The 19,495-nt window shown below is 42.5% G+C and overlaps 1 protein-coding gene across 1 annotated transcript in view; it reads right to left on the bottom strand.

The window, feature by feature from the left end:
• The window catches only part of XPC (XPC complex subunit, DNA damage recognition and repair factor), a 34,157-nt gene that overhangs the window by 10,366 nt on the left and 4,296 nt on the right, over nucleotides 1–19,495 (bottom strand). The window contains exons 2-7 of the mRNA XM_059940461.1: nucleotides 16,507–16,702; nucleotides 14,037–14,155; nucleotides 11,627–11,750; nucleotides 10,624–10,708; nucleotides 9,531–9,688; nucleotides 9,134–9,254 (exon numbers count right to left, since the gene is read on the bottom strand). Coding sequence (XP_059796444.1) covers nucleotides 9,134–9,254; nucleotides 9,531–9,688; nucleotides 10,624–10,708; nucleotides 11,627–11,750; nucleotides 14,037–14,155; nucleotides 16,507–16,702 — 803 coding nt within the window. The remainder of the gene's footprint in view (nucleotides 1–9,133; nucleotides 9,255–9,530; nucleotides 9,689–10,623; nucleotides 10,709–11,626; nucleotides 11,751–14,036; nucleotides 14,156–16,506; nucleotides 16,703–19,495) is intronic.

The following is a 19,495-nucleotide window of genomic DNA, read 5'->3' as shown; positions in this document are numbered from 1 at the left end:
ATTTTCCCTCCTCGGAAAGCAAGAGCAAAAGTCAGAAACAGGAAGGCAGGTTTTCTGTGAAAAGCCAAGTATATTGAAAAAAATAACTACTTTTGCCATGTTTCTTCTGGAGTTAAAAACCGGGGGGATGAGAAAACATCAAAAAAACCCAAACTGAGGAACTCTACAAAATTTCTACGCAGCACACCTCAGGAGTGTCCAGGAGGATTGGGACACAGTCATGGCCTGGAGGGGAGGGGGCGCTGGGGCGACAAGATCACTAATGCCTGGACTGTGTCCTGGGACAGGAAAAGGGCATCAGTGGGAAAACCTGGAAAACACAACTCATCCCTACAGTGTGGTTGACAACACACTATTAACTGGCACAGTGAATACTGTACAAGTGTTGCTTGGCTACTCAGTTTCTCAGTATGCGGGTGGCGCAGGGGCACAGATGTAAAAGGCAGGGAAACCGAGCACCAGCAGGCAGCTGAATGGTGGTTTAAACCTAGAACCTCCATCCGGAACATCCCCGCCTCGTCCTCCTCACAAGACCACAGGGAAGACTGGGTAAGGTCAGGTACACGACAGCGCTCTGGAAGCGACGTTGTGCCTCACAAAGACGCGTGGTCACCACCTTTCACAAGGACGTCACTGAAGAAAAAATTTAAGTTACAAAACTGTATGATCCCTACACTAAATACAAGGTGACCCAAGTGAAAAGGACGAATCCTAGGAACATACAAATTACCAAAACTAACTCAAGAGAAAATAGAGACCCTGAAGAGACCTGTAACGAGAGACTGAGTCAAAAATCAAGCCCTCCCAACAGAGGGGGATCAAGGGAGCAGAGTATGAGGACGTGGAGCTCACCTCCCCCCCAAAACACACCAAAAACACATCTACATGAACAACAACTCCCACAGAAAACTAACTGGAAACTCACAGAAGATCTCCCATAACCAAAGCTGCAAGAAAGATCTCCATGTAATCACATAGGATGGAAAAAAGAAAGGTACCAGGTTGGGACCGGCACTCCTGGGAGGGATCTGTCAGGAAGAGAAGGTGTCTGCTTGCCCTGGGGAGTCCCCTTCCTGCTGGGAAGCCCACTGAGACAGACAGGATGGCTGGGGAAGCCTAGACTCTACTCAAGAGGAGCACGCGGGCTGGCTTGCTAACAACCAGGACAGAGAGACCTGCGCTGGTGGCGGCCACCTCCCCGCACTTCCCAATTCTAAGGGGCGAATGCCCTGGCCCCGCTCACTCCATACCACGGCCTGGCGTGAGATCAGTGCAGAGACTGGGTCTAGCTGCGCAGAGGCAGACGGGGTGCCTGGGATGTGATCCAGGTGGGACTGTGAAGACTCCCGTCAGTGCACACACAGGGGCCACGGGGCACGCTGGGAAGACAGTGTCAGCGCATGCCGCACGTGGCACCTCAACAACGTGCAGCAGCTAAGCAGTGAATTTTACGTAGAACCTACAATATGCTGCCACAAGAGACTTGCTTCATGGCGAAAGACGCACACAGACTGAAAGTGAAAGTATGGAAAAAGATATTTCATGCAAACGGAAACAAGAAAGCTGGCATAGCAATACTTAACAAAAGACAAAGTAGACTTCAAAACAAAGACAACAAAAGACAAAGTAGACTCAAAACAAAGACCATAAAGAAAGACAAAGAAGGATATTATATAACAATAAAGGCATAAATACAACAGCGTATTACACTTGTTAACATATACGCTTCCAACACAGGAGCACCTAAATATATAAAGCAAATATTAACAGACATAAAAGGAGAAATTCACAGGAATACAATAATAATAGAGGACTATAACATCCCACCTACGTCAATGAACAAACCATCCAGACAGAAAATCAGTAAGGCAACAGAGGTCCTAAATGACACAATGGACCAACTGTACTTAATAGATATCTACAGAACACTAAATAAGAAAAACACCAAATACACATTCTTTTCAAGCCAGCATGGAACATTCTCATGGATAGACACATACTAGGTCACAAAACAAGCCTCAACAGGTTTAAGAGGACAGAAATATTTTCAAGCATCTTTTCTCACCACAATAGTAAGAAACTAGAAATCAACCATAGAAAGGAAAACAGGAAAAGAACAAACACATGGAGACTAAAGAACATGCTACTAAAAAGCAAATGGGTTGATGATGAAATCCAAGAGGAGACCAGAAATATCTTGAGACAAACGAAAATAGAAACACAATCTTACAAAATCTATGGGATGCAGCAAAAGCAGTTCTAAGAGGGAAGCTCATAGCAATACAGGCCTTCCACAAAAACAAGAAAAATCTCAAACAAGATAACCTACCACCTAAAAGAATGAGAAAAAGAAGGACAAAACCCAAATTCAGCAGAAGGAAATAATAAAGATCAGAGAGGAAATAAAAGACATCAAAAAAGCAATAGAAAAGATCAATAAAACCAAGAGCTGTTTTTGTTTTTAAGATAAACCAAATTGATAAACCTCTAGCGAGGCTCACCAAGAAGAAAAGAGAGAGGACTCAAACAAAATAAGAAATAAAAGAGGAGAAACAACTGAAACCACAGAAAAACAAAAAATCATGAAAGAATACAAACAGTTATATGCCAACAAACTGGACAACCTAGAACAAGTGAACAAGTTTCTAGAAACGTACAGCCTGCCAAAACTGAGTCAAGAAGAAACAGACAATTTGAAAAGACCATTCACTAGAACTGAAATAGAATCTATAATTTAAAAAACTCCCTGCAAACAAAAGTCCAGGACCAGAGAGCTTCACTAGGGAATTCTACCAAACATACAAAAAGACAAAAACAAAAACTTATATCTATCCTTCTCAAACTATTCCAAAAAAATGAAGAGGGAACACTCCAAAATTCATACTATGAAACCACCATTACCCTGATACCAAAACCAACGACACTACAAGAGAAGAAAATTACAACCCAAAATCTTTGATGAATATAGATGCAAAAATCCTCAACAAGGTATTAGCAAACTGAATCCAACAATACATACTAAGGATACCACGCTCAAGTTGGAGTCACTCCAGGGTTGCAAGGATGGTTCAAAATATGTAAATCAATCAATGTGATACACCACATTAACAAAAGAATAGATAAAGATCACATGATCATCTCAATAAATGCAGAAAAAGCATTTGACAAAATTCAACAACCATTCATGATAAAAAACTCTCACCAAAGTGGGTACAGAGGGGACATAACTCAACATGATAAAAGCCAACTATGTCAAACCCACAGCCAACATAATATGCAAGAGTGAAAAACCGAAAGCTTTCCCAATAAATTCAGGAACTAGACAGGGATGTCCACCCTCGCTGCTTCTATTTAACATAATATTGGAAGTCCTAGCTACAACAATCAGACAAGAAAAAGAAATAAAAGGCATCCAAATTGGAAGGGAAAAGGTAAAACTATCACTATTTGCAGATGACACGATATTCTATATAGAGAACCCTAAAGTTTCCACATAAAAACTATTAGAACTAATAAATGAATTCAGCAAGGCAGGAGGATGTAAGATTAATATACGGAAATTTACTGTGTTTCTATACACTAACAATGAAATATCAGACAGAGAAAGTAAAAAAAGCAATCCCATTTAAAATTACATCCCCCCAAAAAAACCCCAAAAAACACAAAACACAAAACCTAGGAATAAACTTAACCAAGGAAGTAAAAAGATCTATATGCTAAAAACCATAAAACACTGATTAAGGGAACTGAAGATGATTCAAAGAAATGGAAAGGTATCCCATGCTCTTGGATTGGAAGAATTAATATTGTTAACATGAACATACTACCCAAAGCAACCTACAGATTTAATGCAAACCCTATCAAAATACCCATGACATTTTTCACAGAACTAGAATAAATAATCCTAAAACTTATATGGAACCACAAAAGACCCAGAACTGCCAAAGCAATCCTGAGGAAAAAGAACAAAGCTGTAGGCATAAACTTTCCAGACTTTATACTATACTACAAAGCTATAGTAAACAAAACAGTGTGGTGTTGGCATAAAAACAGACATATAGATCAAAGGAACAGAATAAAGAGCCCAGAAATAAACCCACACACTTATGGTCAACTAATCTATGACAAAGGAGGCAAGAATATACAACAGAGAAAAGACAGTTTCTTCAGCAAGTGTTGCTGGGAAAACTGGACAGCTACATGTAAAACAATGAGATTAGAACATTCCCTCACACCACATACAAGAATAAATTCAAAATGGCTTAAAGACCTAAATGTAAGATCTGAAACCATAAAACTCCTAGAAGAGAACATAGGCGGAACACTCTTTGACATAAATTGTAGCAATATTTTCTTGGATCAGTCTTCTAAGGCGAAATAAATAAAAGCAAAAATAAACAAATGGGACCTAATTAAACTTAAAAGGCTTTACACAACAAAGGAAACCATTAACAAAATGAAGAGACAACCTACTGAATGGGAGAAAATGTTTGCAAATGATGAGACTGACAAGGGTTAATATCCAAAATATACAAACAGCTCATACAGCTCAATAACAAAAAAAACAAACAACCCAATCAAACAATGGGCAGAAGACATACTGATGGCTAACAGGCACATAAAAAGATACTCAACATTGCTAATTATTAGAGAAATGCAAATCAAAACCACAATCAGCTATCACCTCACACCTGTCAGAACAGCTATCATCAAAAAGCCTACAAATAACAAATGTTGGAGAGGATGTGGAGAAAAGGGAATCACCGAACACTGGTGGTAAGAAGTTAAATTGGTGCAGCCATTATGGAAAACAGTACGAAAGTTCCTTAAAAAACTAAAAATAGAACTATCATATGACCCAGCAATTCCACTCCTGGGTATATCTGGAAAAAAAACCTCTAATCCAAAAAGATACCTGCACCCCAGTGAACATAGCAGCACTATTTACAATACTCAAGACATGGAAGGAACCCCAGTACCCATCAAAAGATGACTGGATTAAAAAGGTGTGGTATATACATAAAATGGAATATTACTCAACCACAAAAAAGAATAAAATACTTCCCTTTGCAGCAACATGGATGAACCTAGAGAACATTATGCTTCGTGAAATAAATCAGACAGGGAAAGACAAATACAGTAATGATATCGCTTATACGTGGAACCAAAAAAAAAAAAATACAAATGACAGTATATGCAAAGCAGAAACAGAGTCACAGATATAGAAAACAAACTTGTGGTTACCAAGGGGGAGTGAGAAGAGGAGAGGGACAAATTAGGGTATGGTATTAACAGATACAAACTACTATACATAAAATAGATAAGCAACAAGGATTTGCTGTATAGCACAGGGAATTATACCCATTACCTTGTAATAAGATATAATGGAACATAATCTGCAAAAAACACTAAATCACTATACTGTAATCTGAAACTAACACAATATTGTAAATCAACTATACTTCAATCAATCAATCAATCAACAGAAAATCCGTGAATGCAATGCACTATGTTAGTAGAATGAAGAGGAGAAAAATCACAAGATCATCTCATTTGACACAGAAAAAGCATCTGACAGAATCCAAAGCACTTTCATGATTAAAACACATTCAGAAAACTAGAAATACGGAACTTCTTCAACATGATAAAGAATGTATATGAAAATCCACAACTACCAAGATACTCAGTCATGAAAGAGTGAAAAGCTTTCCCTCCCAATATCAAGAACCAGACAAGATGCCTGCTTTTGCCACCGCTATTCTACACTGTGCTGGAAGTTCTAGCCAGAGCAATTGGACAAGAACAAGAAACAAAAGGCATCCAAACTGGAAAAGAAGAAGTAAAACTACCTCTATTCACAGAGGTCAAGATCTTATATATAGAAAATCCCAAAGAATACACAAGAAACTGCTACATGAATTCAGCAAAGCTGCAAGGTATAAGATCAACACAATCAGCCGTTTTTTTTGTACACCTTCACTGAACAATCTGAGAAGGAAATTAAGAAAACAATACCATTTACAATAGCATCAAAAAGAATAACATACCTAGAAAAAAGTTTAACCGGAAGATGAAAGACAGGTACACTGAAAACTACAAAATATAACTAAAAGAAATTTAAAAAGCAAATAAAAGGAAAGAGCCATGTTTACAGACTTACTATTGACTAGATAGCAATGCTGCCCTAATCAATGTACAGAATCAATGCAATCCCTATCAATACTCCAATGGCCTTTTTTGCAGAAATGGAAAAGCAGACCATCAAATTCACATCAAATTGCACAGGGCCCCAAATAGCCAAAATAGCATTATGAGGTTGTACTCATACTTTTGATTTCAAAACTTACTACAGATTCACAGTAATTGAAACAGTGTGGCACTGGCATAAGGACAGACATGTAGACCAATGGAATAGAACAGACAGTCCAGAAATTAACCCAAGTGTCTATGGCCAATTGATTTCTGATAAGTGTGCCAAGACCATTCATCCCCATTGAAAAACTTCCAACAAATAGTGAAAATAATACAACAAATACAATGAAGTTGAAAGACTAGTCTCTTCAACAAATGGTGCTGGGACCAGTGGATATCCACGTGCAAAAAAGAAATGAAGTTGAACACCTACCTCACATCATATAAAAACATTAACTCAAAATGGATGAAAGACCTAAATGTAAGAGCTAAAACTGTAAAACTCCTAGAAGGAAATACAGGAGGAAATCTTTATGATCTGGGATTTGGCAATGAATTCTTGATATGACACCAAAAGTACAAGAAACAAAAGAGGACTTCCCTGGTGGCACAGTGGTTAAGAATGTGCCTGCCAGTGCAGGGGACACGGGTTCGAGCCCAGGTCTGGGAAGATCCCACATGCCGCGGAGCAACTAAGTATGTGCGCCACAACTACTGAAGCCCACGCGCCTAGAGCCCGTGCTCCGCAACAAGAGAAGCCACCGCATTAAGAAGCCCACGCACCACAAGGAAGAGTACCCCCGCTCACCGCAACTAGAGAAAGCCCGCGTGCGGCAACGAAGACCCAATGCAGCCAAAAATAAATTAATTAAAAAAAAAAAGGAAAAATAGAAAATTGGACTTTGTCGGAATTAAAACTTCTGTGCATCAAAGTACTTCCTGAAGAAAGTAAAAAGACAACCTACAGAATGAGAGAAAATATTTGCAAAGCATATATCTGATAGGTGTGTAGTAACTGAAATATATAAAGAACTCTTACAACTCAATAACAAAAAGACAAAGAACCCCATTTTAAATGGGCAAAGGACCTGAATAGACATTTCTCCGAAGAAGATAAACAAATGGCCGATATGCACGTGAAAAGACATTAACCCATCATTAATCTTCGGGAAAATGCAGACCAAAGCCACAACGAGTACCACTTCACACCTGTGAGGATGACTACAACCCAAAAAATGGAAAATAACAAGTGTTTGTGATGATTTGGAGAAACTGGAATCCTTGTACTTTGCTGGTGAGAAGGTAAGATGGTGCAGCTGCTATGTAAAACAGTTTGGCATACAATTACCATATGACCTAGCAACTCTACTTCTAGGTATATACCCAAAAGAACTGAAAACAAGTACCCAAATAAATATATGTACACACAATGTTTATAGCAGTACTCTTCATAACAGCCAAAAGATGGAAAACAACCTAAACGCCTATCAATTGATGAACAGATAAGTGAAATGTGGTCTATCCATACAACGGAATATTATTCACCATAAAAAGGAATGAAGTTCTGATACATGTTACAAACGTGAATGAACCTTGAAAGCATGCTAAGTGAAAGAAGCCAGACACAAAAGGTCATATATAGTTGTCCCTCGGTTATCTGTGGGGATTGGTTCCAGGACCCCCCCGGATACCAAAATCCGCAGATGCTGAAGTCCCTTATACAGAATGGCAGAGTACAGTTGGCGCTCCCTCTATCCTCGGGTTCTGCATCTGCGGATTCAACCAACTGCAGATATAAGTCTGATTGGCAGTTGGTTGAATCCGTGAATGTGGAACCTGCAGATAAGGAATGCTGACTGTATTGTGATTTCTTTTATATGGAATATCCAAAATATGTAAATCCATAGAGACAGAATGCAAATTGGTGGCTGCCAGATACTTGGGGAGGTGGGAAAAGGAGAAAGAATGGGAGTGACTGTGTAATAGGTACGGGGTCTCCTTCTGGGATAGTAAGAGTGTTTTAGAAATAGATAGAGGTGGTGGATGCACAACACTGAAAATGCACCGAGTGTCACTGAATTGTTTACTTCTTTAAAAAAAACTATTTCTTTGCTTAATAAAACTACACAAACAAAACAAATATGTACGTGCACAGATATACGTGGGAACAAAGTCTGGGAGGATGACACTGAAATATGAGTGTTTTTCTCTGGGTGGTGATATCACAGCACAATTACTGTCCAGATACTCAGACTTTTTCAAGCCAAACTGGAAGAGAAGTAAGATGCCAGTCATTTGGTCTCTAAAGATACAAAAAGTCTCTTTCCCTAAACAGAAACTGAAGCTCAGACACAAGTATATGCATCAATAGAAATCTTCCAGGAATAAAACCACATTTCTACCCATTTTTGTTTTATTGAGACAGAGCCTTACCTAAGGGCATTTTAAGCACGTGACAAAGCCTGTCTACACACAACCTCTTCGCCACGACTTCTTTTGGACAGAACCCTCCTCACTGCACGGCCGCCTGCCAGCATCATCCCCCAACTTGGAAGGTAAGGAAACACTTTCTTGAGGATTTCAGCAGCCAATTTGAAAAAACATTTCCTTGGGACTTTTAAACACGATTTTTGAATACTGTCAACAATTCTAGGGCAGCTGACCAAAAATTAAGTGCTTTAATACACCAGGACACCAAGTAAGAGACAGGAGAGAGGGCAGCTTTCAACTCACACATGGGCCCAATCCTGTCTCCAATGCTTACCAACCGAATGACCCTAAGAAAGTGATTTAGCCTCTCTGAGCTTCAGTACCTGTTTTGATTTTATGAGAACTGAGCAAGGAAATATACGTAAAACAGCTGGAATGGTATGTGGCACATGACTGCCATATTCCTCAGCTAACAGGCCTAATGAAAACAGTGCTGCCAGGAGTCACTCACGTGGACCAACTCTTCATTGTCTCTCGCAGAGTAAATAGCAAACCTTCTCTCCAGCGTCGTCTGCAGGCCATCCTGCTCACTGGTTGAAAGGTCTGCATTAACTGTGAATGTTCCAATGAACCTGGAGAGAAATCAGGCATTCCTTTGCGTCAGAGGTCAGGGCAAAGAGGAACTCTGTTCTTCTACAGCCAAAACACAGAGCGGGGTGTCTCGGGAGCCCCGCCTGCCAGTGCTCCTCTTCCCAGCCTGTCTGGCCAACTCCTGAAGACCCAACTCAGACCCTCCCCCTGGGGAGCCTTCCCAGCCCCTCAAGGAGGGCCTGTGGAACTGACCTGCACCCAGCCTCTGAGACACAAATCCTACACTACGCTCTGCAGGACAGGCCGGAGGGCCCTACCATTTCACCAGGTTTGACAGGTAGCTGACGTCCACGTCTTGAGGTGGCACTTTGGTAAAGCGAGTTGGGACGATGGAGAGGCCGATGGCACGCAGATCTGGCTGGTTGCAGATGCTATTTCGATAGAAGCCATTTGCCAGCAGACACAGAAGGTGAACCTGGGGAGAGGGAAAAGGGAAGGCTGAAAACCAGTGGGATTTTTGCTGCCAAATTCAAAGACGTTTTGCGGACAGGAAATATTTGTTGTCATTTCTACATACAAGAAAGTAAAAATACTAACACTGCCATTTCCCAAGACTCTGTCTTTCATCCCCTCATCTCTCCGCCCTGGCTCTGTGCTCTTTGCACCTCTCAGCTTCTGCAGCTGCTGCAGGCGGTGCCCCTTCCACCCTCCCCATCACTACACTCTCCCTAGCTGCCTGCTGCCGGTCAGAGGAAAACCAAAGTCTGCCCTTGCCTCACTCTCCATGGGCCTCCAGCACATGCGGCCTCCTAGATGTTGGCTGTCCCACCAGCCCAGCCACCACTCGGCCTTTCGGCGTCTCCCTGTGCCATCCTTCCTCCTGACCCACCCCATCCTCTCTCCTAAATGAGGCCTTCCTCGGCTACTGAGGCCCACACTGATCTCTTTCCTTGTTCTATGTCTCGAGTCTCCCTGTTTTGATGTCTTTCCTGTTCCGTGTGTGAGATCAGAAACTCCTGAATGGTAGGAAACAAGCTTCATACAAGTCTCTCTCCCCACAATGCCAAGCACCTTGCTAGGGCCACGGTGTGTGTTCAGTAAGTACCAGCTGAAGCCAGAAGCCACAGCAACTTTAGCTGAGATCAGATCCAATGTTATTAAACAGCTGAGAGAAGGGATGGGAGAGTGCCTGGTATTAGCCCCTGCCGCCCGCCCGGCGCTGAGCTACGTGCTTTACACGTGCTATCTGCTTACTCCTCACGCCCTTCCTCCCAGGCAGACACTGTTATCACCCCCACTTCAGGAGAGAGTCAGAAACTCACCAGGTCACACAGTGAGTGGAAGCCCAGAGGCAGGGCTGACGGAAAGCCCAGTTCCCCCGCGTACCACCCTCCTCCTTCCCTGCCGTACCTTGTGTGTGTCCTCACGGACTTCCTTATTGAAACGTTTCACCATCCTCCGAAGATGTGTGTCAAGCTCCGTTTTTATCTTTTCACTGCAATGCACATTGAAAAATCCGAGAATGAAGGGGGAAGCCCGACCCCACTCTCCCGTCAACGCCTCTCAGCTGCGATGACTCAGGCTGTGCTACTCAGCAGACCTGCGGGCCGGCTGTTCCTGCTTCTCCTCACCCGCGAGCCCTGGCCCAGGACATTCCCTCCCCTCGGCCTGCACCCGTCCCGCCTCCCAAGCACGCTCCAGGGCCTGTCCTCCAGGACGTCCCCTCTGACCGTCCCACCCCCGGGACTGACCGCCTCCTCGGCACGCACTGCCTTTACGTCAAGTTAGCACATGCTCATTTGTGTGATGCTGTTCTGCTGTAAAATCTCTCTCATGTCTGTGTCCCAAGCATCTTGAAGAAAACCTGAGGCTTCTTGACTGCTATTGTCTCCCTCCTTCATGCCTAATAATGTGCCCATCACATGGGGGACTCAGGAACCAATTAACCACCAGGAGACGCACTCCATATGGCCCGGCCGCCAGGGGCTGCAGAGGGCCTGGGGACCCTGGAGAGAAGTGGGGACCCCAACCACGGTGGGCACCGCCGCAGGCCCTGCAGTGACGTGGGGAGACGAGCAGCAATGCCGAGTCAGCCTGAGGGATGCAGATCGTGGCGCATCCACTCACAGCTGAAATGTTACTTAACCTCTCTGAGTCTCCGGCTCCTCCTTCGCACACTGCGCTAAAGATGGAGTAAGATAACGGGCAACCTGCAGAGCCCTTGGCGCACCTCCTGCCCTAGCCCGGACACACAGGTGTCTCCTTCAAGTCCTAAAGGTGAGCCCAGGGCTCTCTCACGTAACGCTCCCGACAACTCTGACACTCAGCCCGGGTCTCCTATGTGTTTTTCATTGAGGAGCAGCTGCCGGTGACGATACGTGACAGGAATCTAGAAGCAAGTGCTTAATCGTACCTTCTTTCTCTTGCCTTCAACTGCTCCGGTGTTTCAATTTCTATCTCCACGGGCTTCATGGGCAGAGCAGATGTAGACAAGGCTGAGCTTTCCCCCACGTCACCCGGCATGGGCTCACTAACTTCTATAAACAGTAATTTTTAAAATCAATAATAATAGTTATCGTTATAATAGGTACTGTACCAAACAAAATCGAGGTTCTGCTGGGATGGAGCAAGTGAGGAATGGGTGTGAGGTAGGAAACCGTAGAGACCGTGCTTTGAGTTCCTAGGAAATGCCAGGCCCCGTGCTCTTACAATCTAATTGTCTCATTAACCTGCACAAGAACCCAGAGAAACGGCCCTCAGGGGAAGAACCTTAGGCACAGAGATAGTGAGGTGAATTAGATACAGACCCCTGGTATCATGGAGCTAATGCTCATGTGTGTGTGTTTTAGTAGAGACTTAGGGAACAATTTCCTGTTCTCTGTATCACTATGGTAACGCTCACAAAAATTTGCTTTGTAGAGAGGCATGACTTCCCGATTCAACTGTAAACTTCTACTGAAAACATGGCAAGGCATGCATCTTCATCTCTTTCTCCGCTACACTGCTTATGAACACCAGCTGAAATAAATTAAATTTGCTGACTGTGAACTTCATTAGCAAAGTTCCTTTCAAAGCAGCTCTGGGCCTAGAAGCAATGACACCCCCTGGCAATGACAACACCCAGTGCCAAGACCTTGGTTTCTATGTACCAGTTCCTACTAAAATGAAACAGGGCTTCTTAGAGAGAAAAAAGGCCAATTCCAGGTCTGCAGCAAGGAGAGTACAGAGAGATCCTGGAACATCTTATTGTGCCAAAGAACAAAAACATTCTCAGAAACTAATGAAGCCATGTCAAAAGGGCTCTGTAGGGTAGCTAGGTTAAAGGGGCTCCTGCTCGCCAAATGTGGGACAATCCAAAGATCAAAAAGTGTAATGATGATAACTGATAACATATTTGAATTTTTAAGTCCATAGTGATACCCAAAATAAATAAATACAATTCTTAAAAGGCAGAGCTCTTCTTTACAGATCAAAGTCAGCTAATAAATATACATGAGATGACAGAATCAAAATATTGCCACTTTGCAATGCTCAATATAATAATCTTTGATTCAGTCAAGATCACTGACACTTGCTAAAACCATTAAGTAGAAAGTGACTGGGGAACAGGATATTCACACAGAATCAGAGTCCCACTAGAGATGGTAAATTACAAAAGGAAAATGTACCTTTACATTGGCACAATCAGGCAGTACCACAGACATGGTCAAACTTAGCATCAGTAGCGGAACAACCTGACATTAGATGCCTCTTAATGGATGCATTGTGAAGTACAAAGCTCTGAAGTGTTCCTGCCAAAAAATGTTTAATCTAAATATAACTAAGTCTTTGGACTCACCTTACAGTTTATAAGAAATCCAGGGGGCATTCAAACAAGTTTACCACCAACACAAACCAGAATATGAGACATTCTACAAAACAAGAGGCCAGGACTCTGCCAAAACAAAACAAAACGAAACAAAACAAAAAAACCCCAGTGCTATGAAAAGCAAAAAAAAAAAGAACGGAAAAAACAGTTATAACGGATAGTTTTATAACAATTAGGGACTTAATCTAGGTGTGATAATGGCGTTTCATCATGCAGGAGAATGTCTTACTCGTAGGAGACGCACGCTGAAGCATTTACAAGTGAAGAGTCAGGATGTCTTCAACTTACTAGCACGTGGTTCCACAATGCAGATTTACAGAAAGAAAGATGCTGGTACATTCAAACGGCACAACGGTAAAGTCAGTGAGTCTAGGTGAACAGTGTATGGACTGCATGTTCAATTTTTTTTGTAGGTTTGAACATTTTCAAAATAAAAAGCTGGGAAAGAAAAATCACGCTAGGGATGGTGACATTAGGGGCTATGTATTGTGAGTATGTGATGCACCAGGCCCATCACATTTTCCCACAACAACCCTGGAGCCTAGACTGTGCCCAGCTCACAGTAAGTGTTCGATGTTTACCAACTGTCACCAGTGGAAAAACTCAGCTCGGACAGCTAGAGTTACTCACTCACCCAGCTGCACAAGCGGCAGAGCTGGCCTCTGAGCCAGGTATGAGCACCCGCAAAGCCCGGGCTCTCTTTATGAGATGATGCGGCTTCTCTATCTCATGATCCCCTCCATGGAGCACCGCCAGAGGAAGAGAACACACAACGTTCTTTGCTAACCTGGTCATGAATTTTTCCTTACATCAAAAGCAAGTCCCCTACTGCAACTTTATCTTTGTCTTTATTAGTTTCAAAAGAAAAGGACAGGATTGCAGTGACATGACTCCAAACAGAATCAAACAGAAAAACAGGATCAAACAGTTCTGAGAACAGAGGAAGACACTTTACCTTCTACCTCTTCCCAGTCCTCCTCACTCTCTTCCTCGTCGTCCCCTTCACCCCCACCTTTGTCCACAGCAGCCTCATTCTCTGGACGGTGCACCTTCTTGCGGGCACTCGGGAACTCCCTGTGTAGAGATCACAGGAAGGAAGATGAAGAAAGCTCAGATATCCTAGGGCTATGTTTAAACTAAACTCAACTTTAAGGACTCCTTCTATTTACTGAGAAACTATTGCAATTAGTTGATGATTTGTGAGCTCTGAGCCTCACTTCCTCCATGAGCCCGGGTCTCAAGTTCCCATCAAGGTGTGCTCTGGGGGTGCTTCCCTGGTGGCGTAGCGGTTGAGAATCCGCCTGCCAATGTAGGAGACATGGGTTCGAGCCCTGGTCCGGGAAGATCCCACATGCCGCGGAGCAACTAAGCCCGTGTGCCACAACTACTGAGCCTGCGCTCTAGAGCCCACGAGCCACAACTACTGAGCCCTTGTGCCACAACTACTGAAGCCCGTGCGCCTAGAGCCCGTGCTCCGCAACAAGAGAAGCCACTGCAATGAGAAGCTTGTGCACCGCAACGAAGAGTAGCCCCCGCTCGCCTCAACTAGAGAAAGCCCGCGCGCAGCAACGAAGACCCAACACAGCCAAAAATAAATAAATAAATAAATTTATTAAAAAAAAAAAAAAAAGATGTGCTCTGATCATGGGTCTCACACTAGATGTGCTGTCAAAACAGGAGGAACATGATGAACCTACAACCTAGAGCTGTGTGAAGGGGAACAGCTGTGTCTGTAAATCATACGGGGAAAGTTAGAAAAAACCACAAAAATAATGTGAGTCCCAAAAGTGAAAGCTGCGATGTCCGTGTGCACACATGTGCAGCCAGACGCCAGAAAGAAGAGGAGAGAATTCACATTTGTGGTTCCTACCATGACCCAGCTCAGAAGATTCTTTCCCCACCTCTGGGAAATAAGATGAAAGGAGACTGAGGTTGGTAGAATTTTAACTTCTAAGTAAGTGGGGATGTGACTGAACACAGGTGGGTCATAAGGAACACGGACAGCTGGAAGGGTAGGGAGAGAACTACGTAGATACGGAGCTGGCTAAATACTGGCTCAAGAGTCAACGGTTGCTAATATGTAATAAAATTCTGCAAATTCACACGTAAAATATGTTCAGGGAATTGAGTTACTTACAGCTTTTGTAAGACTGGACACATGGTATCCAGTGAGAATAGGACCCAAGATTTTACCGCAGACATTTAAAATAACAAGCCTCAGACTTCAGCTCTAAAAAGATAAACACTCCCTTTTTAGCCTGCCACTTCCTCTCAACACCACAGCAACAAAAACGCCCCCTTTGAGTAAAAGTGGCAGAAACGGCAACTCTTAACTGAGAGGGAAAGGGGGACCAGAGCTTCCCCTGGCAGCATCCTGGTCTGTTTGTGAATTTCTCTGCAGAAGGAATTCAACAAGTGGGGAGAGGCAACTGGGAAGCAGTAAGCTCGGAGGCATTCGCAGGAAATGTCTTAGGGCAAAGAAGAGACGGACGATGGTGGAAAATCCACGTGCTTCCTCGTGCTCCCTCCTACAGCTGCCCCGTCCTGGACTGCTTTCTGAGCCAGGACTGGAGGTTGCTGGAAAAGCTGACGCTGAGAGTGAGGGTTTACTTTTGAAACAAAGTAGAAACTCCTGCCTCTCTGTTTGTCCTCTTCCTCCCCGCTCCCCAATTTCCCTAGGAGGCAGATGATCAAGTGTTGATCGTTCACCACACATTAATATGTTCATTCACTGTCAAAGGCCCTGCCCTAGACGCCACGGGGCATACAAAAATGAACCAGTGTGGGTCCAGCCGTTTCAGAGCACACAGTGGTATATGGCACGGACACAAGTAAGTGTAACACAAGGCAGATAAGTTACACTCTTAAGAGATGCAGCAAGAAGTTTGAGGAGGAAAAGGGGGAGGAACCAATTAAGACTGTGGAGCGGATGACTTCTGCTCTGCATCTTGAAGGTGGAAGAAAGCGTTCCAGGCAGAAGGAAAAGCATGAGCACATCTCGAGTGAAGGAGGGAAGTCCAGCTGGGCAGGAGCGGAGAGTACCCGAGGAGAGCAGGACGGGACACGGCCAGAACGTCAGGGAAATGCCTCGTGTATGAAATGTCTTTGTGTGGTATAAGTAGCACTGGACCAGGAGTCAGAAGACCTAGGTCTCATCCTGGTTTTGGCCACCAACTAGCTGTGTAACCACGAATAAATCACTTTCTGCAAGCTGTTGTCCTCATCTGAAAAGTTTGGAAGGTAAACTATATAATTGCCAAGACTCTTTCCAGCTCTTACTAGTGGTCTGAGCTCTACCTAGGAGAGTTTAAAGATCCCACCTTTTCCACGGATCCCAGTGACAAGCAAAAAGAGCAGGTTTTCTTAGGCACGCTTCCCTGATGGGAACAAGCAAGACCTGGTCAAGAGGTTTTCAGCCATCTCACCTGAAATCTTCCCCATCACTGAGGGCTTCATCCTTAATAACCTGAGGGTTTTCGGATTTAACAGTCACTTTGGCCGCTTTCTTTCTTGCTGGACCATCTGCTGGGCCCCCAGAATCACCGTAGCCCCTCTTCCTCTTTCCTCGTGAAACTTTTGAGAGAAGGCTCTTCTTTAGAGGTTTCTCATCTTCAAAGACATCTAGATGACCACACAGAACATGATAAGGGACAACAGGAAAGGTGGAGACACTGTAGCTTCATGGGCAGGGTCATGAGAAGTCCTCTTTGGTAACCTCCCTCTAAACCTCCGTCACCATCCCATGTTTGGTCAGCAACCAGCTTTCAGCCTCTTCCCACCTCCAGCTGGTCTACACTCTACACTCTTCCTTTATCAGCACTGTATTCTACTCCTCCTAAGACTATAGACACACCACCACATGACTCATACAACCTGAACTGCAAACCTTAAATTTCAGCTAATATCCAGCAAGGAAAAGGCGTCAATCCATTAATTAACACCTTGCTTATTTACTACCTGCCAAGACTAATTATTTATTTTAGGGATAATCCACTCCTATTAAGTGCAATGTTTCAAGTTCATAAACATGTCCGAGTTTCCAGTTTTACCACAACCGATTTCTCCTAATCTAAGTTTCTGTCATCTTTCAAACCCAAACACTACTCAAAACACATACATTATGAAATCTTTCCAATCTTACCTCAATGCCACTCTCAGCAAACTTAGGGTTGGAATGAGTTAGCAGTAACTCAAAAATAACTTTATTTTCTCAAAATAATTATTGTTTCCTTTTTTTGTTAAAGGGAAATATATAAAATGCATAAACTGTTGGTTTTAGTTCAACTAAGGTATCTAAAAGCATGATCTCCTTATTAACATATATTACTATTATATATATTTATAATATGTATTAATATGACAGGGGAGTATTTTTCTATTCTATTATAAATATATTCATGCAAATTATCTTGAATCTGAAATAAATCATCTTCTTTTGCTGCTGCACAACTCTGCTTCAATTAACTGTGGAAAACAAAAATACCCTAGCCTTTATTGAGGTTCCAAAAGGAGCTGCAATATTAACCTAAAATATCAAATTAATTCATTCCTTTCCTCTATGGTTTGTCCTGCTGACTCTCTGGATAGGTATTTATATTCCCCAAGAATACAGTTTTGCATGGCGGAAAAAGACTCTCCCTTTTGATCTAAATAAAATCATAATTTTAATAAATTTCACCTTATAACAGCATTTGTTTTAACGCTGGTTAAAATCACTGATTCAGTTCTGTTTCTTTAAAATATTTTATAAAAGAAGAAATTTATGCATTCCCAGGTTTTAAACATTTTAATGGAAACAAAATATTTCAAAATTAGTTATTTATAATCTGGAAACAGATTTCTTATTTCAAGGCCAGAATTTGTTTAAAAGTTTATTTATGACTTGACAGTTTGGTAGGGCACCCTTAAAATCAGGATTTCTAGATCTTACAGTGGTTTTTAGCCCTCTGTTAGTAAGCAAAGATGCTAAATACTTCACTTTACTAATCTAAAGATGCAGGTGGGAGGTTGCTCCAGAAGCACTATTTCTTCCTCACCAAAACTACTTGGTTGGTTAAAAGGCAAAGCTGTGTATTTTTGTACTTTGAAGAGAGAGGTCGAGGAGTTAAAAGTGGGAACAAGGGAAACAAACTGTGAGTCAAAAAAATGTTCATAGTATCATTATTCATAATATCCAAAATTTTTAAAATCTGAATGTCTATCCATTAGATAAGCATCAATTATGGTACAGTCACACAATGATATATAATTCAGTCATCTTCTAAGACAAAGAAAAATGATATATGATAAAATGCTAAGAATGCAAAATTGTTTTAATAGTATACTTTCTACTACACACACAAAAAAACACAGACTAGAAGGAAATACACTATTATTTAGTGGTGGCTGTTTCTGGATGGTAGACATACAGATGACATTTTTTTCTTTATTCTTTGCTGTTTTTTTTTTTGTTTTTGGTGCCACAGTATCAAGAGGCTATTATCCACGCAAATGGCAACAAAAAGATAGCTGGGGTAGCAAGACTTGTATCAGACAAGATAGACTATAAAACAAAGTCTATAATAAAAGACAAAGGACATTATATAATGATAAAGAGGTCAATACAAGAAGGTATCATTCATAAACATATATGAACCTAACATAGGAGCACCTGAATATATACAGCAAATATTAACAGAAATAAAGGGAGAAATTGACAGCAGTACAATAGTGGGGGACCTTAACACCCCCACTTACATCAACGGACAGATCATTCAGACACAAAATCAATAAGGAAACAGTGACCCTGCGACTTCCTTGGTAGCACAGTGGTTAAGAATCTGCCTGCCAATGCAGGGGACACAGGTTTGAGCCCTGGTCCAGGAAGATCCCACATGCCACGGAGCAACTAAGCCTGTGTGCCACAACTACTGAGCCTGTGCTCCAGAGCCCATGTGCCACAACTACTGAAGCCCGTACGCCTAGAGCCCGTGCTCTGCAACGAGAGAAGCCACTGCGATGAGAAGCCCACACTGCAATGAAGAGTAGCTCCCGCTTGCCGCAACTAGAGAAAGCCTGCGCACAGCAACGAAGACTCAACACAGCCATAAATAAATAAATAAATAAATGGGGGAAAAAAAGGAAACAGTGACCTTAAATGACACATTAGACCAGATGGACTTAATAGATATCTGCAGGACATTCTGTCCAAAAACAGCAGAATACACATTCTTTCCAAGTGCACGTGGAACATTCGCCAGGATAGATCACATGCCAGTGCCAAAACAAGTCCCCCAAAATTCAAGAAGACTGAAAATGTATCAAGCATCTTTTCCAATGACAACAGTATGAAACTAGAAATCAGTTACAGGAAGAAAAAAGAGAAAAAGACAAACACATGGAGACTAAACAAGATGCTACTAAAAAACAAAAACA

This window comes from Balaenoptera ricei, chromosome 11, assembly GCF_028023285.1.
Source record: "Balaenoptera ricei isolate mBalRic1 chromosome 11, mBalRic1.hap2, whole genome shotgun sequence".
Taxonomy (NCBI): Eukaryota; Metazoa; Chordata; class Mammalia; order Artiodactyla; family Balaenopteridae; genus Balaenoptera; species Balaenoptera ricei.
The sequence above is the reverse complement of the archived record's forward strand: the minus strand, read 5'-3'. Positions and strand labels throughout refer to the sequence as shown.